Source organism: Bos javanicus, chromosome 18 (assembly GCF_032452875.1).
Source record: "Bos javanicus breed banteng chromosome 18, ARS-OSU_banteng_1.0, whole genome shotgun sequence".
Taxonomy (NCBI): Eukaryota; Metazoa; Chordata; class Mammalia; order Artiodactyla; family Bovidae; genus Bos; species Bos javanicus.
The window spans coordinates 1,977,266-1,999,815 of record NC_083885.1 but is presented as its reverse complement, the minus strand read 5'-3'; the positions used below and the strand labels follow the sequence as shown (position 1 = coordinate 1,999,815).

The following is a 22,550-nucleotide window of genomic DNA, read 5'->3' as shown; positions in this document are numbered from 1 at the left end:
TACTACCTGTACTTCTTATATTTTATTTTCTCATTACACTGTTTTATTTTTAATTGACATATACACAGACTGTAATGCACAAATATTAGGTGTATGATTCTACTGAGTTTTGACAATTATATACATGTTTAACCACCAATTAAGATAAAAACATTATTTAAAAAAAATTTTTCCTTGTTATCTAATGGGGGTGCAGCTGCTGACAAAATCAGTACTCACAAATGGTAGATAGAAAAGGTGCCTTTTATCAGAATGCCAGCAATGTGGGGAGATAATGGATTCAGTGTCCCCAAAAAATTATCTCTGAAGATTCAGCTTGGCAATGAAACTTTTAAAGGGAAGTAACACCAGTTAATCACTGAGACGTGGGGGTCAGAGCTGTTGCCATTCCCCACTGTGTGCAGGCTCCTCAACTTTTTTAAAAAACACAAGAATCTTGTGGTTCCAGCTACTCTTATCAGGTAAAGATTCTTTTGCATTTCTTTTCTTTTTTTAAAATGTATTCCTCTGGCTGTGCCGGGTCTTAGTTGTGGTACACGGGATCTAGGTCCCTGGCCACAGAAACTGCTCTCTCACACTGGAAGAGTGGTTTTAACCACTGGCCCACCAAGGAAGTCTCAACTTCTTTTCTTCTTCTAGCCGTAATCCTGTTCACACACTGATCACACAGTTCGGAGATTACTGAAGGGGAAGCTAGGGAAGAGATCTAGTCACCAGTTACTTACTTATTCCTCACTTCTACTTCTTTGATCTATAGAAAGAACCAAGTTAGGCAAGGTATTGTTTGATTAGAAGATTTCAAAGGTGTGCTTGGCCTGGAGATGAGTAGAGCCTGGGGATGCCTGGTTTAAAAGTTAAAGTATAGCTGTACTAAAGTGACAAGAGAAGAGGCTTCCTGCTGCGGCGGGCTTCCTGCAAAGAGCTGCTTACACTGAATCTCATATAAATGGATTATACATTTATGCATCTTGTGCCTGGCATCTTTCTTTCAACATAATGTCTGTAAGATTCTTCTGTTTCATCATGTGTATCAGTAGTCTGTTCTGTTTTATTGCTGAGATGTATTCTATTTAATAAATATACTGAAATTTATTTATCCATCATCCTGTGATGAATATTTGAGTTGTTTCCAGCTTGGGGTTATTATGAGTAAATCTCCAATGAATATCTGTGTGCAAGTCTTTATGTTTCATTTCTCTTGGATAGTAACTAGAACTTCTGGATCACAGAGTAAGCATAGATTTAACTTCTTGAGAAACTGGAGAACAGTTATGTAAAACCACTGCACCATTCTATATTCTCTTGAGAGGCTTGTGAGAGCTCCAGTTGCTCCTGACAGTTTCCTTGCTTGACCAACATTTAGTCAGGCTCCTGAACCTTCTCCTAGGCCCATCTGTGCACTTCTTTGTAAGATTCAGTTTTAGCGAGAACCACCCACCCTTGATATCTCATCACCCTCAATCTCTGGACAGGTTCTTCATTCTCCACCATCTCCCAGGTGATGTCTGATCACGCTGGCCTGTCTTCAGCAAGAATCCCATTAAATTGGCTTAACAAAAATTCTCCTTACCCCTGATGTTGTTTCATTTTAGTAATTTTCCATCCACCCCCCTGCTCCTTGACTATAAATTTCCACTTGCCCATGCTATATTTGGAATTGAGCCCAATATTTCTCCTCTGCTGAAAATTCCATTGCAGTCATCCTTATGCTTATGGCAATGGTCCTGAATAAAGTTTGCCTTATCATCATTAACAAGCGTCACGGAATATTTTTTTTCTTTAACACTCCGCAACTTTACCAACACATAGTGGGTCAATCTTTAATTTTAGTCATTGTAGCCAGTGTGCAGTTGTATCTTACTGTGACTTTGATTTGCTTTTCCTTAATAACTAAAGATTTCTTGTGCTTAGTATTTATTCCCTTATAAACCGGTCAGATCGTTCACACATTTTGACATAAATATTGCAATGATTAGAAATGTGCTCTAGAGTAATATATTTTGAACTAAAATCTTTGTTAGTCTATTCAGTCATACATTAAAAACTAATGAGAATCTACCATGCGTCATACACTTTTCTAAGCTCATTAATCAGCGGAGATTAAGACAGATAAAATCTTTGCTGTTGTCTGAAGAGTTAGTATTTTAATGGGGAGAGACAAAAAGTAAATTAGAAGCAAACAAATTAAGATAATTTTGATGGTATAGAAATGCTCCTTGAAGTGTTATCAACTAATAATAAAACATGCAAAACAACTTATATCCCTAAGGAGGAGAACGGGGACTTAGGTAATTTACCTCATATGAGATTGACAGACTATAATAACATTAAGTGGGTAGTTGTGACGTTTAAAAATTCTTAGCCGTATAAAAAGTCAAATTTAAAACTGTACATGTATTTTGTTTAGGACTATATAAAACACCTGTGTTTATGGACAGAAACTAGAAGGACCCAGAAGAAAAAGCAAATGCTGTGCGTGTTTTTTGTTCGCTTGCTTTGTGGTGGAATTACGGGGGCTGAAGGGCTTTCGGTGTCGCGCCGGGTTTTGCTGTCTTGCATGTCACCGCGTTCGTAACAGCAGAAACTGGCACCACACAGTTTTCTTCTGGGACTTTCCTTTGTGCAAAGCCTTACAGCTCAGAGAGGCACACACTACAGGATGTGACAAACTTAAAAATAGACTGAGGTTTCTGCAATGTGACGTGAGACAGAAAAGTGAGGGCGTGGAGTTTCACTCCACAGAACTTACGGATTTTAAGGCACGACGAGGCCGCTCCTGAGGCAGTCAGCGGAAAAGACGAGGGGGCGCAAGAGGGGCGGGGCAAAGCCCGCGGCGCGGAATGGTGACGTAAGGGAACTGACGTCATCTTCGCGAACCGCCGCTTCCGGCCCGCGTGATTGTGGGTCTGGCGCCTGCAGCCGGGCCGGGGCTTGTGTTGCTGCGCTAGCTGCTGTGTGTGTTTCCCGAGTCGGCCATCCTCGCCAGGACCATGGCCACCGACTCGTGGGCCCTGGCAGTGGACGAGCAGGAAGCGGCTGTCAAGTCGGTCAGTGGCTTCAGCTCCAGGCGGGGCGAGCGTAGTAGGAGGGCCCAAACTGACACTGCTTGTGGTCCGCGGAGCTGTCTGGGTTGGGCAGACCCGGGGCCTGCACACCCCGAAGGTTTGCTGTGGGGAGTCTCTTAGCCCTGATTTGCGGCTAAGGCGAAAGAGGCCAGTATGGAGCCTTTTCCTTTGATCCGAGCCAGTTAAAGGCTTTATCCTGTACTTGCTCTGTGTACTGTCTTTCCTACGTTGCACCTCCTTCTCAGTGGGGATTTTAAGGAAAGGAACAGTGCTGATTCTCTTTTTCATCTGTTTTCTGAGTGATTCTATGTTACTCTTATTTTACCAATTTTTAGATGCCTGCTTAACATTGTTGGCAGTTTGTATCACTCCGCAGAATAACGGATTCAGGTTTATATTTAGTGTTTCAGTATGTTGCAAACGTTGCGGGAGGCACTACAAATTGTTTCATCGGTGTTTAAAGTGACACTTAATTTCATCATTGGTTCTTTAATTAATGAAGATCCATTTAACGGGAAGGTAATCATAGTGTAAACTGTGACTCTGTTCTTATCTCTTTAAGGTATGTTGATTTGGTGGTAATGGATTATTGATTTTAAGAATATAGGGGTTCTTTCTTTGTGTTGCTTTTTGTAGTCTGAAGTCTTATGTAACCTTTTAATGCCTAAATTACAACTCTTTTCCAGTCACCATTTATTGCTTTGGAAAGATTGTCAGTTTCTCAGCAGGTAGTTGAAATGAACTAAATCCAGGGAAGTATAGGAAGAAGCTTTATGGTCAAGTTAAGAAGGCTAACTGGTGGGAATTGTTGTGAAAATGGTAAGAGTCACGTTAGAAGTGAATTCTGAGTGGGAAGACGATGTTTATGAGTAAGAAAGTCAGGAAAACTCCTTGTGAAGAAGTTTATATTTGTGCTGGATATTACAGTAACTAAGATGAAGGCGAACAGCATTTTAGAACAGAATGTACCAAAGTGCTGGACTTGTACAGAGAATAGGAATCAGAATAATTTTTGCTGCAGCGTAAGGTTATTGGGTTGTAGTAGGAGCAGTGTTGAAAATAGAGAGTGTATTTTAGACCTTAACAAAGAACTTACAGAGGAGAGGCTTTATTTGGGCAATTTTAAGGATACTGACAAGATGAGATCTGAGGACTAGCAAGAATTATTGGATTACAGAGAATAGACTATATTAGGAGTGGTGTCTAAAGAAAAGATCAGTGTGGAAATTACTCTAATAGTCCAGAGATAGACGGCCTGCATTGAATGGTGAAAGTGTAGGTGAAGGGATGGATTTAAGAGATAATTGTGAAGGTATAAAGATTTAGATGGCTTCCATGGTAGCTTACTGGTAAAGAATCGGCCTGCCAATGCAGGAGATGGGGGTTTGATCCCTGGGTTGGGAAGATCTTCTGGAGAAGGAAATGGCAACCCACTCCAGTATTCTTGTTGGAAATCCTATGGACAGAGGAGCCTGGCAGGCTACAGTCCATGGGGGTCACACTAGAGTTGAACATAACTTAGCAACTAAACAACAACAACAAAAGATTTAGGAAAAAGAAGAGAAGAGAGATAAAGCATAGATTACGGTTTTCAACCTGGATCCCACAAGGTGGTATTAATAAAGTGCTGGGATTTATTTGGAAGGAATGATGCTAAAGCTGAAACTCCAGTACTTTGGCCACCTCATGTGAAGAGTTGACTCATTGGAAAAGACTCTGATGCTGGGAGGGATTGGGGGCAGGAGAAGAAGGGGATGACAGAGGATGAGATGGCTGGATGGCATCACTGACTCGATGGACGTGAATCTGAGTGAACTCCGGGAGTTGGTGATGGACAGGGAGTCTGGCGTGCTGCGATTCATGGGGTCGCAAAGAGTCAGACACGACTGAGCGGCGACTGAACTGAACTGAACTGAATAACAGGTTTAGGGGAGTGGGAGGAACAGCAGATTTGATGTGTAGGGTGATGAGTACAGGTTTGCCAGTTCTGAATTTGAAATAAGGAGACAACTTGGTAAGTACCTGTGTTGCGAGTCACCAAGAGGTGTCCAAGTTCAGTGGTTTCCTCAGAGGACTCACAGGACTCTGCATGTAACTGTACTCACAGCTGTGATTTATTGCAATGAAAAGCAAAATTAGCAAAAGGAAAAGGCCATGTTGAAAAGGCCAGAGGAAACCAGTCTCAAGCTTGCAACAATCCTCTCCTAGAGGAGTCAGAAGCTCCATTTTATTCCTGCTTAATTCCTCTAGCCACAGTCAGTAACGACACACAGAAAGTGTTGTCAAAGAAGCTCCTTAGAGACTATGCTCAGGGTTTTTATTGGGGTCCTGCCACATGGTCATTCTTTGCCTCACAGGTACCAAAATTCCAGACTCCTGGAAGGAAAGCAGCTGTTATCATAAACCTCATATTTTTTTAGAAACATAGTTACTGAACCCTTCAGCAGTTTTGGGAATGGTGGGAACCTTCTCATCATCCAGGCTCCCAGAAGCCTGCCAGGGTTCAGCTTTCCAAGCTGGCTTTCTGAAGGCTAGCAGTCAGACCTGCTGTGTTAAGTCCTGTGTATACAGTACCCATGAAGCATTTGGAGATTTGGCACTGGAGTTCAGGCAGAATCAGAACAGGGGTGTAAAACTGACAGTTACCACAAATAAATAAAAAAGTATTGTAAAGGTTATGGTTTGTACTCGAGTTTAAAACTGGTTTTCAGCATCAGGTATTCCCTAAAGACAGTTACTGAGAATTGGTTTCAAATCTATTTTAACCTACAACCCTATGAATAATACAAATATAGACCTAAACATACTCGTATCTGGTTTTGTCCATTCTGTTTCTTGAGTGGCTGGTGTAAATAAATGTTTTAAAACACTGCTTCCCAATGGTTGGGTAAGACCCCTTGTATTTTACCATTTAGACTTAAGTACATTAGCTTGATAAATGTAATTGACCAGTGAACAATTTGGGGATTATGAGCCCCCAACCCACGCTGCAGTTGAAAGTCCCCAAATAACATTGCACCTCCATATATGTGGCCCCACATTCAACCAGCCATGGGTTGAGTAGTACTGTAGCATTTATCCTTGAATAAGTGAACCCTTGAAGTTCAAACCCGATGTTTAACAGTCAATTGTAACTCATGGTATTCTGTTATCAGGTGTCTCTGCTCTTAAGTGTTTCTTTTCATTCCCATTCAGATGAGTAATTTGCAGATTAAGGAAGAAAAAGTCAAACCAGATACCAACGGTGAGTCACAAGTAACTACAATCTACATGTGTGCTTCCGCTTTGTACTCTTAGCTGCAGCGTGGAAAGCAGCTTTCACTTAGCACCTTTGGCAGATGTCAGCACCAGCTTTGAGAGCCAGTAAATTCAGTTTTGTCAGGCAAGTGTATTCTCCTCGGTTCTGTCTCGTCTCAACAAAAATTTGAAGCGACGGACGTTAGAGCCCTCGGCGTGTCATAGCTCTCGGGTCTTGGACAGACCGTGTTATAGCTCTTAGACAGATCAGTGTTACAGCTCCGTGCTACAGCTTTATTTTATTTAGAAAATAGCAGGAAAATCCATCCTCGAGGCGTGAGGGCATGCAGACCCAAACACGCAAAGTGAAGAGTCGGGGAATGCGAGCATGCGGCGGGGGAGGCGGGGAGACCCCTGGCCCTTTGGCTCCTCTTTTTATATGTCTTTCCCTCCCCCTGGGTCTGCCCTATATAAATTGGGCCAGCCAGGAGTGCTGTTTGTCCTACCTGAGGTCCTCACTCAGGGCCTCGGACCTTCCTTTGTTCTGTGTTCTCGGGCTTTCCCCTTCCTTGTCTTTTAGCCACTGCCATTCTGGACTCCTGTTTCCTATTCTGCCTGCCTGACAGTTTTCATGACTGATGAGGATACATTACTTTTCCAGATTAAAAACAAAAATTTACCTAGCTAGCTGTGCTGAGTCTTTGTTGATAGTGTTGCTCAGATCTTCTGTGTCTTGACTGTTTTTTGTTTGTTTGCTTTTTGGTCCAGTTCTTTCAGTTGTTGAAAGAGAGGTATTAAAATTTCCAACTGTAATTGTGGAATAGTCTATTTCTCCCTTTAATTTTGTCAGTTTTGGGCTCCTGTGTTTTACAGATCTGTCGCTAGGTACATTCACATTTATGTGGTCCTGATGAATGGATCCTTTTTTTAGAAATATCCCTATTTGGGCTTCCCAGGTGGCTCAATGATAAAGAATCCACCTGCCAATGCAGGAGACCCAGGTTTGATCCCTAATCTGGGAAGAGTCCACATGGCATGGAGCAGCTAAGCCCGTGTACCGTAACTACTGAGCCTGGGACTCTAGAGCCCAGGAGCCAAAACTGCTGAGCCCGCATGCTGCAGCTGCGGAAGCCTGCGTGCCCCAGAAGCTGTGCTCTGCACAGGACAAGCCACGGCAGAGAGAAGCCCATGCGCCACACTTAGAAAGTTGCCCTGGCTTGCTGATATGGAGAAAAGCCGGCACAGCGGCAAAGCCCCAGCACAGTCCCCCCAAATAAATAAATACATAAATAAAATTATTTTTTTAATTGAAAATAAAACTATCCTCCTTTATCTTTGGTGATGATTTTGTTCTTGAAATCTGCATTACCTGAGCTAATCCAGCCTTCATATGCTTACAGGTTGCATCTCTTTCCATCCCCTGACTTTCAACTTATTTGTGTCTTTTTGTTTTTTTTTTTTAAGAATTTATTTTTTAATCTCAGTTTTATTTATTTATTTATTTACTTTACAATATTGTATTGGTTTTACCATACACTGACATGAATCCTCCATGGGTATACATGTGTTCCCCATCCTGAACCCACCTCCCACCTCCCTCCCCATCCCATCCCTCTGGGCCATCCCAGAGCATGAGCCTGGAGCACCCTGTATCATGCGTCGAACCTGGACTGGTGATTCGTTTCACGTATGATAATATACATGTTTCAATGCCATTCTCCCAAATCATCCCACCCTCGCCTTCTCCCACAGAGTCCAAAAGACTGTTCTATACATCTGTGTCTCTTTTGTTGTCTCGCATACAGAGTTATTGTTACCATCTTTCTAAATTCCATATATGTGCATTAGTATACTGTATTGGTGTTTTTCTTTTTGGCTTACTTCACTCTGTATAATAGGCTCAAGTTTCATCCACCTCATTAGCACTGTGTCTTTATATTTAAGTGCCTCTTGTAGGAGTATAATCTATAAAAATTTTGAATCATGTTGCATACCTGAAACTAATACAATATTGTAAAATCAACTGTACCTCAATTAAAAGCAAAAAATAAAGTGTGCCTCTTATAAACAGCTAACAGTTGGATCTTGCTTTTTTTTAACCCATTCTAATAATCACTGTCTTTTTTTTTTCTCTGTCATTTAATGGGAGTATTTTATCCATTTACATTTAAGGTAATTATTGATGCAGTTAGGTTTAGGTCAGCAATTTTACCATTTATTTTCTGTTTGTCCCCTCATATTTTGTTTCTCTGCCTCTTTTCCTGCTTTCCTTTGGGTTAATTGAATATCTTAGAGTTACATTTTAATTTATTTATAGGCTTTTCAGCTTTATCTCTTTGCATCAGTTTATGAGTTTTAGTAAAGTTTTTCTTCATGTATTTTCTGCTAGCTTTATTTCTAGATGCAGTATTTTATCTTTTAGTTGCTATTATAAATAGCATCTCTTCAGTAATATCTGTATTTATAAAAGCTACTGTTTTCCATTTATTTATTTTGTTGTCATTTTTAAGTTAATAGTCTTAGTCATGCAAGTTTACAATCACATATTCTACAAAAAGTGATCATTTTACTTCTTTTTAATTTTTAATGCCTTTATTTTCTTTCTTACATCTCATTGTGTGTACTAACTTAATGGTATATTTTAAATTAGGTTAAGGAAGTCAGAGGTGACATCACTCTGAAGTCAACCAACATTTCTAGAAATTTGAATTTTATTATGCACTAAACTTAGAATAAAAATCCATTAAACATAAAGAAACCCAACTATTTACATTTTGATCACTTAAATAAGGTCTGATATTTATATTGTCCCACCTTTTGAATGGATTTGATATTTGCCTTTCTGATTACGATAACTGTTTTCTTGTGTAGGTGTTATCAAAACCAATGCCACTCCAGAGAAAACAGATGAAGAAGAGAAAGGTAACTAATCTTTGAAACCCTGTCACCTAGGACTTGCCTCTCTGGAGCCAGAGGCACTGTGAGTTATAAGATTGAGGAAATGAAGGGGATTCAGCCAAGGAGATTGAGAATAGTCAGTGAGATAGAACCAATAGAGGGTGGTGTCCCAGAGACCAGAAGAAGGAAGTGTTTCAAAGGTAGGGAGTCATGTATAAGTAATAAGTTAACAGAACTAAAAATTGGCTACTCAGTTGATTTAGAACGTAGAAGTCATTGATGAGTTTGACAAGGGGCTATTGAAGTCAAGTGGGGAGATTAAATGAAAAAACCTCTAAGTGTGCACTCTGGGGAGAACAGGAAGTGGAGACCTAAGTATAGACAGCCCTGTGAGGGAATGCTCCATAAAGGGGAGCAGAGAATTTGGGCAGTAAGTGGATGGGCATGTAGGATAAAGGAGGAAGATTTACGATGAGAGATGGCAAAACGTGTACACATGCTGGGGGGAATGATGTAGTAGAGGGAGAAACAGAATGCAGGAGAGAAAGGTCACTGCTGGGAGAAATGTCCTTGTCCACAGGACGGGATGGGGTCAGGAGCATAACTGTCCATCCACAGGTAATAGCGAAGGTAGAGGACGCCCACAAACAGGTGGATGTGTGGGAGTCACCACAGTGTGTGGCGGTGCTTCTGATTAGGTTTACTTCTCGGGGCAGTGAGAAAGTGGAGAGTTCAGAAACTGAAGAAAGGAGACAAGTGAACGGAGGGTGGTGTATAGAAACAAAGACTTGCCCAGCGACTCAGCCCACTTGCATCTAGGGATCAGGAGTTAAAGTGAGGCTTGTTGGTGTGATTGTGTTTTTCTCCCACCTTGCTGGGCTATCCAGGGGTGGGTGCAGACACGGGGTTTGCCTGATGAGTACGAGGAAGATCTGTTGGTGTTTTCCTACAGAGGACAGAGCCGCCCAGTCCTTACTCAACAAGCTGATCAGAAGCAACCTTGTCGATAACACCAACCAAGTGGAGGTCCTGCAGCGGGACCCCAACTCCCCGCTCTACTCAGTCAAGTCCTTCGAGGAGCTTCGGCTGTGAGTATCTGTTCCTTTGAACAACTGATCCTTGCTAGTTCTTCTTTTGTAAGACTTAGTATCTCAGAGACCTTGTGGGAATTTTCCTTTCCCCTTTTTAAAAAGATCTTAATATATATTTACTTTCTTTGACTAGTTAATAATTCACATGATTCAAAAGTTTAAAAGTATGAAAAAGTGATGGTCTCCCTCCACCCTTGTCTCTTGGCAACCCAGTTTTCCTCCTTAGAGAATTTAAAATGCCACAGATTTATTCATCATAGCTGAAAGTCTCTTTTCTTTTATGCTCTTAGAACTTTCAATAAAATATTGGCTGACAGGTGATTTCTGGATGTCAGGAACATTTCTTATTAGGTAAGCCCTTTTGTTAGACTATAGGGATTACAGTGTTAAGAAAAGTTTATCTACTTTTATAAAATCTGTCCAAAAGCCTGTGCAGGATTCCCTGTAACTATAGTGAAAATCAGCCTTCATTGTTACAGAATTTTTTAAAAATCCGGAACCCAGGATCAAACCTTAAGTGTGTACATTTATGGCACTGTGCTGAGAATGCCTTCTAACATGTCCTTCCTCAAAACACAGAGAATTGCGTAATGTCACGCCAAGTTTTCCATTCCCTTCAGTAAGTTAGTAAAGAGGCATTTATGGGTCATTGGTTTATGTACATGACACTGCTGGGTATTATGAGTAATACAAGATGTAGCTACTGTTCTTGCTGCTTGCCAGCACCCAAATCATAGACAGAACAGCTGGTGAATAAGAAAGCGGTGGTATGAATGGATTCTTTGTCTTGTTCATTGCCCACACGTACACACTTAGAGTCAGAGAACTAACTAGAAACCAAATCAAGGTGTTAATGAAGCAATAGCTAAGAATAAGATTTTTAAAGTGTGCCCTTTTTTTCCCCCAGGAAATTATACTTTTCCATGTGTATTTTCTCTGTCAAGGGCTTTTTTCAGTAAATTTGTCATCTCTGCTTCTCTTCATAAATTCTGTCAGAGCAGCTCGATGTCTTTCCTAGTATCAGTGGTCTTTCATTTAAAGGACTGGAGCTCTCGGGTCAACCAGTGATGAATTGGCCTCTGAAAAGGCAAGTTCTTTCTGATTTACAATGGCACCCCACTCCAGTACTCTTGCCTGGAAAATCCCACGGGTGGAGGAGCCTGGTAGGCTGCAGTCCATGGGGTCGCTAGAGTTGGACACGACTGAGCGACTTCACTTTCGCTTTTCACTTTCCTGCATTGGAGAAGGAAATGGCAACCCACTCCAGTGTTCTTGCCTGGAGACTCCCAGGGACGGGAGGCCTGGTGGGCTGCCGTCTATGGGGTCGCACAGAGTCGGACACGACTGAAGCGACATAGCAGCAGCAGCCAAACGAAACAAAGAATAAAACCTAGGCCACCTATATACTTGGTCTATTTTGTACTGAAAAGATATGCAAAATAAAAGGAAAATAATGAGCCACTGAAAGTTCCTGGATCACTTGAGTCCTCTTTCAGTAGTGACTTTGTTTCCTTGACAACTAAATCAGAACCTGTCAAGCCTCACAGCCTTTTCTTCCAAATGAAAGTACATTAATTTTCAAAGTTCTTTGTGTCTGAGAACCACCAGAGGCCAGAAGAACTGCCTTTTAGAGAGCCAGTTGAACTCTAAGGAAGGCTTAGAGAACATTCTTGCCTTGTTTTGATGTTTCTTTAATAATAATCTGGTGTGATTTTTGTTAAACATCCTGTCAGTTTAGAAGTAGCAGAGAGCTTATTACAGATGTGCTATAAGAACAGCTTTAATTGATATTTGTTGTGTAGCTACTTATATGAGAAGTTTTCTAGTCTTGATTTTGACTAGACATAGTAAATCTGAGCAGTTGTAAAGTTCAGTACGATAGCTGAACTTCCTTTACCTATCTACTAGAAACTGGCTGAATTGATTCCCTTACCCCTCAGTTGTGCAGCTGGCTTTTTTGGAAGGCCCATGGAACATAGCATGACTGTGGTGCAGTGGAGCACCCGCACCGCGAAATGAGGACCGAAGTCTCGTTCCCTAAAGGGACTTCTGTATCTTAGCGATATAGTAAGCAGTGTTTGCTTTTAGACATCTTTCATAATTCATTTTATACTATGAATTAATAGGAACCATTCTTACAGTATCCAGGCCAATCAAATTTGTGGGTCTACTGAAAGATGAATTTCTCTTAAAAAAGGAAACTACCCCGGATTTTACAAATTGCATAATAGTTTCAGATCAAGATTTAGTAGGGAAAGATGTTGGTTTTGTTTTTAGTTCGTATTTTTTAAGGCACAGGAAAATATGTCTGACAGAGATAGAAAGTATCACTCTTTGCTAGATATAGGGAAAAATAAAATCTTAGGTCTTTAAAACAGTTGCAGGAACTAGGAACCATCCTCTCTCTCCCTGGCCTCCTAGGAAACCACAGCTTCTCCAGGGAGTCTATGCCATGGGCTTCAATCGGCCATCCAAGATACAAGAGAACGCATTACCCATGATGCTTGCTGAGCCGTAAGTATACAGACCCTGGTACACGTCTCCAGGATGGGGTTTCACATCTCCCACCAAGAGTGTAGTGTTCCTGAGCATAAGATGAGCTGTTGGGAGCAACAAGCTTCTTCAGGGAAACAGCTAGGACGGTGGCGAGAGAGTCGGGTACAATTCAACACAGTTTCTGCCTTTTGCACTTAATAAAAACTGATAAAGTCAGTGCCATTTTAAACACTTTTTAAAATAATTTTGAAAATTTTGAGGCCTTCAAAAAAGTATCAGGAAACATACCAGGAACATTTCTGTAATGCATCCTGCTGAGAAATAAAGCATCATTAACCTAGTTGACAGATGTAGTCCCCTTGTGACCCTCTCCACTCACAGCCCCCTCCCCGACCCAAGAGCGCGTCACGGAAGTGGGGCGTTGTTTCTGCTTTAGTACATACATATGTTTCCCTAAGGATCTAAAGAGTAGTTGGCATATTTTTAAACCTTAGATAAATGGTATCATACTTTACATAGCAACTTTTTTCATTCAACTATATTATTTTTCTTTTTTAATGAAGAAAATGCTACCTGTTCCCATGACACTGAATTACATGAAGTGAAATATGAAAGTTTCCTCTGAAGCATCTGACTTAGTATCTCACATTTTCCATAAAGGTGAGAAAAGGGAGCACACAGAAGGAGCCGAGTCCTGAAGACACATCATGCAGTAAGATTTGCCCAGATCTTACTCTGCGGTCTGAATTCCCATTGGCCTCTTGGGGTATAAAACTAGGGAACTCTAGCTGCACTAGAGTCTCGAATGTGATCCCATCTAAAATAATCATCATTTCCCTTAATATTTAAGCAGTTTTTTTTTTTTTTAACAACATATAAAAAAATTGTCATTGTGCTCAAGGCAGAAAACCTGAATGAGGGGAAAATGCCTTTTCCTACCGCCCAGAAAGAACACTTGGACACTTGATTGTTTCTAACCAATGTTATCCTCATCTCTGTTCCTCCTGGGTCCAGCCCGCAAAACCTGATTGCCCAGTCGCAGTCGGGTACTGGTAAAACGGCTGCCTTTGTCCTGGCCATGCTCAGCCGGGTGGAGCCAGCAGAGAGGTACCCGCAGGTGAGGGGGTCTTGGGGGCTCTGGAAGGGCAGCGCCATCTGGTGGGGGGGGGGGGGGTGGCTGACAAGGGCATCCCTGGTGGAATCTGAATGCTTCTGATGCCTCAGACTGTTGCTCAGGCAAAGCCCAAGGGCACAACAGGCCCTTCCATGGGTAGAATTGATTCAAAGCAGCAGCCTTAAACATGGCTTCTGACAGCATCTGCCAAGCCAGGCCTCCCTGCTGAAGGCTTCCGCCTACAGCTGACACGCAGGCCTGGTTGATGAGGACGGGGCTCCCCACACTGTTCAGGTGGTACTGATACCAGGGTTCCTGTTGCTCTAGAACCTGCTATCTGCTACCACGAGGCTTTTCTAAACTCATCTCCTGTGATCTGCCCGTTAGTGTCTGTGCCTCTCCCCGACGTATGAGCTGGCGCTTCAAACAGGAAAAGTGATTGAACAAATGGGCAAATTTCATCCAGAACTAAAGCTTGCTTATGCTGTTCGAGGCAATAAATGTGAGTATAAAAGGGCAAGACCCAGGTCGTGAGCTCAGGCAGCGGGTGGGGTGTTTGAATTTTGAAGATGAGGTGATGATATTCAACTTTCTGGTTCAGTCTGACCTTGGAGCCCAGCATGGATTTCAGCAAATTTATTTTATTTATTTATTTACTTGCCCATTTCTTAATAATTCTTTCCACTCTTAAAATAAGATTTTAAGTTGTTAAAAAAAAATCCCTGCCTGAGTCATGGGGTTCTTAAAGTGTGGAGTGTTTCCCTGAGGAGGCAAGGTTTGAATTCAGCATCCAGAGTTCTGAAAGCTGCCTCCAAGAGAGTAAGCAGGGAGGATGGTAGGTTAGATCCGATCCCTTTCCTCAGTAAACAGCTTTAGTAACAGTGATCTAAGAGCATGTACAGTTCTTACCAAATCAGAAATCCTCCCACCAATTCTTTTTTCCGCAGAATGTAGAGAATGTGGTTAAAATAGGAGGACAGGTAGAAAATTGGTAATGGGGAAGTTATCAGAATATATAAAACTACAAATCAACTAGAAAAAAGTAGTCATTCTAATAGGAAAATGGACAAAAGAGGCCCAGGTGAACAGACCCCTCACTAAAGAAGGAATTCAGATGGATGGTCAATGGGAAAAGACGAATAGCTTCATTAGTCATCAGGGAAACATTGGTTGAAACCACTATATGCCTCTCAGATGGTAGAAATGAGGGAATCTGACAAACCAAGTGTTGGCCAAGATGTAGGACTGGGACGCTCACGTGCTGCAGGGGAGTATACACAGGCACACTTGCTTCAGGAAGCAGTGGGCATTACCTAGACAAGAGAAGAGGGACATCCCTTCAATTTAGCCATTTATAATCACCTCGAGCACTGATTCTTAAACCTTTCGACTCTTACACTCTTAAACATTGTTGAGGGCCCTAAGTACTTGAAGAAAAGCTAGCCTTTCTTATAATTTCAGATACTGTTTTTAGGATGCCATACCAAAACCCAAGTGGTAATTATGTAAAAGATAATTGCCATGTGATATTTGAAATCATATTAATGATCTCTTCATACTGTTACATTAAAATCCCTTGGTCTCCCTTGCACTTTGAATGCATCTTTTGTGCAATAATAATTTTCTAACATTACACCTTGGTCATTTGGAAAATACCAAATGTCTTACCGAGTTTTGCTGAGAATGTTGACATATGTCATTATACAGAATTTTAAATAGCATTTAAAATACATTAATATCACCACCAAACAATTCAGAGGAGTTTACATACAGAGAAATTCTCAAGTTTACAGCAACACTACAAGTTTTCCAAAATTCTAATTTTCTCTTACACTTTAAGTGTTACCATGACAGCAAATAACAGTCGATTTTTTCACTGAAAAGTCAGGCTCTCCTTGTTCATTTCTGAGAAAGTGTGTATTAGATTCCCTACTTAATTTTCTATAGTTTGTCAGTCAACGAACAAAAATGGCTAGTACAGTTCACACACAAATGATCACACAAGGCCTTTTCCTGGAGAAAAGCAGCATGTTTCAGCGTGCAGCAACAGCACTTTAGCCAGAACTTATTAGGCTCGGTATCTCTGTGTGTTTGATATCTCAAACTGACCGGCACAACTAAGCGTGGTGTACTGGGACCTTGTGACAGCGTGGGTCTCCTCTAGATCGTTTTATAATAACAGGGGACCTCACTGTGTGTGAGGGATTAATGTATTATTCTGTATTAATTATATATTAAATATATTAATAAATACTTAATGTACCATTTTTTAAAAATTCAGTGTAGACTGATCAGCAGTGTCCAGTGCAAATCACAGTGTGTTGAGTTCACTTAAAACTCTTACAGTGGAGTTGATGTATTCCTAACCAGAGTCCCCTTCTCAAATTTTAAATTTTGTTTTTAAAATTTAAGTTAAAAACATTCACGTGTTTCAAAATTAAAAAGGGTATATGGTAGAAACTTTTCTTTCTCCCATACCCTTCAACCATTTGGTTCTCCTTCCTAGAGCACCCGTGGAGAAGGAAATGGCAACCCACCCCAGTATTCTTGCCTGGAGAATCCCATGGACAGAGGAGCCCGGCGGGCTACAGTCCGTGGGGTTGCAAGAGTCGGACACAACTGAGTGACTAAGCACAGGCCCACGCACATATGCATACAGGATTGATTCCTAATAGTGCAAGTTCTGATCAAAGGCTACAGGCAGTAGTCAATTTTTTTTTAGTGTTCTAAATTTCTTCTTGGGAGGAGGGGGGTGCAGCGGGTGACAGTTGACACAAGGCATGCAGGTTCTTACTTCCCCAGCCAGGGTCTTGAACCTCTGCCCCCTGTGGTGGAAGCATGGGGTCTTAACCACTGGACCACCAGGTAAGTCCCATGCAGTAATAATTTTGATAGATGAATAAAGCGGTTTCAGCTCCTACGAGCTGTAGTTGGAGAGTAATGTGCTGTTGTGATTTTTTTTTTTTTCCTAATAGAATTTGTATTTAGGAAAACCGTCTACACAATTAGAATGGAGAAGGAAATGGCAACCCACTCCAGTGAACTTGCCTGGAGAATCCCAGGGATGGGGGAGCCTGGTGGGCTGCCATCTGTGGGGTTGCACAGAGTCGGACACGACTGAAGTGACTTAGCAACGAGGCAAAAAAATCACTGGGCCAGAATCCCAGGACTCAAAACTACCAATTTATAAGGAAATCAGTGAAGCATGAGTAAAGGGATGATATAAAAGAATAAGAGTAATGCTAAAGAGAGAGAGCTGGATGATGGGAAATTATAGGAGGAGGTAGGTAAAGGAAACTAACATGCATGGAAGATTCACTGTATGAGTTATTCCCAACCACAGTGCACTGAGACAGGTGTCATCATGGCCGTTTTATAGCAGAAGAACCCAAAAGTTTTAGATAAAAATGCCCACAGAACACATCTTGTCTCCACAGTGGAAAGAGGTCAGAAAATCAGTGAGCACATTGTCATTGGCACCCCGGGGACCGTTCTGGACTGGTGCTCCAAGCTCAAGTTCATCGACCCCAAGAAGATCAAGGTGTTTGTCCTGGACGAGGCTGACGTGATGATAGCCACTCAGGGCCACCAAGATCAGAGCATCCGCATCCAGAGGTAGGGCCTCAAGCCAGGAGGGCCTTCTCGGCTCCCGACCTGCAGTTCCTGCTCCTGTTCCCTCACACTCCCCTTCTTGCCCCTGCCAGGCTCTTCGCAGCTCTCAGGGGCATTTGTTTGATGGGCCATTTATTTCCATGTCAGCGCTGAGCACGCCCCCTGCCCGGGTTAAGGAGGGAGACTCAGGGACACTCTGTCAGCCGTCCCTGCCCCATGTCTGCTCCCCCTTCCTCCCCACAGCTGCTCCCCGCTGCCCCTTCCTGGGGACGCAGGTCATTAGGCCTGGGGAGGCTGTGCCCTGGTCCTTCCGGGGAAAGCCCGGGTCAGGGTCATGCTGGACACCTGGGCCTCCCCTTGCAGGATGCTGCCCAGGAACTGCCAGATGCTGCTTTTCTCTGCCACCTTTGAAGACTCTGTCTGGAAATTTGCCCAGAAAGTGGTGCCCGACCCGAACATCATCAAACTGAAGCGTGAGGAGGAGACACTGGACACCATCAAGCAGTATTATGTCCTGTGCAACAGCAGAGACGAGAAGTTCCAGGCCTTGTGTAATATCTACGGGGCCATCACCATTGCTCAAGCCATGATCTTCTGCCATGTGAGTAGCAGCAGCAGCAGCAGGCTGCCTGCAGGGTAGGGGGGCGGGGGAGGAACTCCACGTAGGGGACCAGGTTCCTTCCCTGGGACTGGAAGAAAAATGGTTTGTGAAGATGGAAGGAACAGTTTCTTCATAGTATTCTGAGGTTTATCTATAGTCTAAGCATAGTGTCTCCTGAACTTAAATGCCATTAGAAAGCCCACGTGAATAAAACTGATATTTGTAGGGAAAATAAGAAACTAAACAGGATGACTGGCTAGAAAATTAAAATAAGTAGTTTTCCAGTCTCAAACTGCAAACACTTAGAAATTGGAAGGATAGACCCCATTTATAGTGGCTAGTGTAATTTTTCAGGAATGTATAAGATCACCAAAGAAAGCATCAAAATGCTGTTATGGGATATAAGAATAAGACAGCTCTTACTCTATTATTGGAATACTTGTAAATTTTTTTAAAAAATTGTCAAGAGTGGCATCCTTCTCCCAAACTCAGACTGAAACTTTGAAGCCCACAGAAAAGATGAAAACAATATGAAATGAGGACTGTTATGCCCTTTCCCTGGTGTCAGCATTTAGCCATATTGGCTCTGCCCATAAGCTTTTGTGTAGGGCTGTCTGTACTTTTTCTTTCTGCTGACTTTAAAGTCAGTTGTAGATATCAGGACATTTCCCACCTAAACGCTTCCTAAGAATGAGACGTGGTCCTGCACGAGCACAGCACCACTCTCACACCTTTCACGATGCCGCCCCTCTGAAGTCCATCCGTATGCCACCTTCCCCATGTACACTGAAATGGCCTTTTTTGGTTGCTGCTGTTAAGCCTAAGAGCCAGTAGAGATTGTTGGATTTAGTGTTATGTCTCTTGAGACTCCCTTAATAGAGAACAGTTTTTCCACCTTTCATGACATGGACATCTTGAAGAGTCCAGCCAAGCTAGTAATTAGTCTTTAGATGTCTCTGAGTTTTTCCCCCTTGTGGTTATATCAAGGTTAAATATTTTCTAAGACTTATCACCCAGGTGACTTCCTTTATACCACATCATGTTAACAATTTTAGGACATTTAACTCTTAACTGCTAAGGTTCAGTGGTCTTCCAGATCAAAAATATTCTCTTAAGGTACCTTCATTGCTCAAACATTTTCTTGCTTCCAGACCCGCAAAACAGCTAGCTGGCTGGCCGCGGAGCTCTCAAAAGAAGGCCACCAGGTGGCTCTGCTGAGCGGTGAAATGGTGGTGGAGCAGAGGGCTGCAGTGATTGAGCGCTTCCGAGAGGGCAAAGAGAAGGTTCTGGTCACCACCAACGTGTGTGCCCGTGGTGAGCAGAGACTGGGTCCTGGCCTGCCAGGCTCGGGGCAGCAGAGAGATCCTCATGTGTGGGAGGATGCGATGGTTTGGGGGAGACACTGTTTTGTGGGCCAGCCTGTGGGGCTCCCTCAGCGGAGGAGAAAGTCCACAGAAGCCGGGAGTCCTGGCTGGTGGCCGAGGATGGCGCCTGCTCTTGTGGCCCCAGTGCCGCATCAGCTGCTTCTCCAGATCCTCGGATCCAGCAGAGGCTGTCCGACTGATGCCGGAATTCGGCCAGCACCGGGACGGTCCCGTCCTCTCCCTCTGGGTTCTGCCACCTGCCCGTGTCCCAACCCCAGAGCTGGCCTGTCGCAGACCCTGCCTTCCGCTTGAGCTTGGTGAGGGTGGGCCTGACTGGGCGGCGGCGATTTCTGTCTCCCGTCCTCACTCCCGTCCAACTTTCCCTCACGCAGGTATCGATGTGGAACAGGTGTCTGTCGTCATCAACTTTGACCTCCCCGTGGACAAGGACGGGAACCCGGACAACGAGACCTACCTGCACCGGATCGGGCGCACCGGCCGCTTTGGCAAGCGGGGCCTGGCCGTGAACATGGTGGACAGCAAGCACAGCATGAACATCCTGAACAGAATCCAGGAGCATTTCAGTGAGTCCCGGGAGAGCCCCCTGCTGGGGCCAGGTCGCGGGGGCAGGCGGGGAGCTGGGAGCGGGTGTCGCCATGGCCCCGAGAGGCCCTTCCCCAAGACAGGAGGTTCTCCCCGCACCCGGAGCGCTCGGGCCCGTGTGCCCGTCCAGTCCCGGGCGCCTTGGGGGCTCAGGGAGGCCTGCAGCAGGGGCGGGCATGTCCTAGGGAGCCCCGGGTCCTCCCCGCTTGCTGCCCCTCCCCTGCCTGCGTCCCCTGTGATCTGTGCGGGGCTCTCTCTGAACCCGCCTCTCTTCCCTCAGATAAGAAAATAGAAAGACTGGACACGGATGACTTGGACGAGATTGAGAAAATAGCCAACTGAGAAGCTCCTGCAGTCGCTGTGCCGGCCCCGCCCGGGACACGAGTGCTTCCACGGCGCAGCCTGACCGTCCCGCGAGGATGACGGCACGAGTAGACAAACTGCCTACCTCATCTGAAATTACGTTTGGACTTGACAAAAATTACCCAAATTATTCAGGAAGGTAGAAGAAAAAAATCTGAATTTTGGAAAATTGAGTCCTTTTCCTCCCATCCCTTTTTGAAGCCAGTTTCCCCCATCTTTATAATAATGTGGTCACTATTGGTAACCGCCGGCTGCAGGAGCCACTGCCTGTTTTCTGGCCAGGGGTGTTCAGACTGCCTCCAGGCCCTGAAGCAACAACAAAGGAGCGGCCTGGGCCCTCCGAGGATCCACTGGTGTCCCTGCTGATTGCTTTCCCTCTGTTCTCTGTAGAGGAATTCCACCCTCTCCCGGGGTGAGCGTCTTGGCTCCCTTTGTACACCTCAGGTTTGAGGGGAACACGAAGTCAGTGAACTGTCTTCAGAGGCACTGGCCTGGCACAGCTGGGTGACCCAGGGCTGCCTCTGCTTCCTGCAGTGGCTCTGTCTGCTCAGGTGCCTGGCGTCCCAGCCGCCGACGTGGTTTCTGACACACACCTGGCCGGGTGAGCTCTTACCGCGGACGTCACACTATGCCTGGACGAGAGCAGCAGAGTTTGGAGAGGAAGTCACGACCAAGTGAAAGCTCTTATGATGCCGTTCATCCGTAACAGTGGACCTGCTGCTTACTCGGATTCATCACTGTCTATGAATAAGGACGGACTAATCAGAACTATACCCATCATCCACTATGTTAAAAAATTTAAAAATAATTATGGAACGCTTTACTAACCATGATTTGTTGTTTTTACTTGTATTTTTCTGCTTATTAGACTAATATAAGCTCATTAAAAAGGTGTGTATGTGTGTGTGTAATTTATAAAGTGCAAGTGTTCTGGTCCCCACCTCTCTCAGTTCACCACTGCTAGCAGCTTGATGAATATTCAGTATATTGCCTTCTGTTTGACTATGTCAACCTACTTCTCTTTTACAAAACGTGAACATTCTGCTCACATTGTGCGGCCTGCCTGCTCTCTCACCCATGTGTCTCAGACGTGTGACATGACTGTGCCTCACTCTCCATCAGCACCATTCCAGGATGTAGCTGCCCCCGCATTGCGTCCTGGCTCCTAGTGACAAGCACTGGGTTGTTGTCCACGGCAAACGCTGGTCCCACTCCTCTGCCCCGCTGAGACCTACTCAGGATGTGTTCCTGGAAGTAGAGTTGTTGGGTCAGAGTGGAGATGCTTAACATGTTAACACATTGCTAATGTAGCCTGCTGAAAAGTTTTTATCAATATGTCATTTCATTGATAACAAAAGTACCTACTACCTGCTTGCCAATCCCCCTCCATATTAATTTTTAAAATTGCAAGTCTGAGCAGCAAAAATAGATTACATAATTGCTTCCTTTAAAATTTTAGCAATAATCGGGTTTATTGGTATTTATACCAGCACCTGATGCTTTTGAACTGTGGTATTGGAGAAGACTCTTGAGAGTCCCTTGGACTGCAAGGAGATCCAACCAGTCCATCCTAAAGGAGATCAGTCCTGGGTGTTCATTAGAAGGACTGATGTTGAAGCTGAAACTCCAGTACTTTGGCCACCTGATGTGAAGAGCTGACTCATTTGAAAAGACCCTGATGCTGGGAAAGATTGAAGGCAGGATAAGGGGACGACAGGGGATGAGATGGTTGGATGGTATCACCGACTCGATGGACATGGGTTTGGGTGGAGTCTGGGAGTTGGTGATGGACAGGGAGGCCTGGCATGCTGCGGTTCATGGGGTCACAAAGAGTCAGACACGACTGAGCGACTGAACTGAACTGATACCAGCACCTCTTTTGGGGGTGCTGCCCATTCCTGTCTCACCATTTTGTTACCGGCTTGTTTGACCTCTGTGAGTTATAGCCACCTTTCTACCTTAGGGAAGTTAGACTGTCTTGAGTGGTAGATATTTTCCTAGTTTGTCTTTACAAAATCATTTTTTCTTAATACACAAAAGTTTAACTTCAGTAGTCTTGCTGCTGCTGCTGCTGCTAAGTCGATTCAGTCGTGTCCGACTCTGTGC

At 43.8% G+C, this 22,550-nt stretch overlaps 2 protein-coding genes across 4 annotated transcripts in view; one reads left to right on the top strand and one right to left on the bottom strand.

Annotated features, from left to right (window-relative positions):
• Positions 1–2,820, bottom strand: part of AARS1 (alanyl-tRNA synthetase 1) — a 60,457-nt gene extending 57,637 nt beyond the window's left edge. The window contains exon 1 of one of the 3 annotated variants that reach the window (XM_061386699.1): positions 2,750–2,820. The gene's annotated coding sequence lies outside the window, so the exon portion shown is untranslated. The remainder of the gene's footprint in view (positions 1–2,749) is intronic. The other 2 variants (XM_061386700.1, XM_061386698.1) reach the window with 2 other exon arrangements.
• A 51-nt stretch (positions 2,821–2,871) lies between these two features.
• On the top strand, positions 2,872–21,336 carry LOC133229943 (ATP-dependent RNA helicase DDX19A). The gene is made up of 12 exons (XM_061386709.1): positions 2,872–3,047; positions 6,261–6,309; positions 9,174–9,224; positions 10,153–10,288; positions 12,713–12,805; positions 13,802–13,904; positions 14,289–14,403; positions 17,339–17,516; positions 17,877–18,114; positions 19,266–19,428; positions 19,871–20,062; positions 20,362–21,336. The coding sequence occupies exons 1-12, from the start codon at positions 2,991–2,993 to the stop codon at positions 20,421–20,423; spliced, it is 1,437 nt and encodes a 478-aa protein (XP_061242693.1). The 5' UTR covers positions 2,872–2,990; the 3' UTR covers positions 20,424–21,336.
• The last annotated feature ends 1,214 nt before the right edge of the window (positions 21,337–22,550 follow it).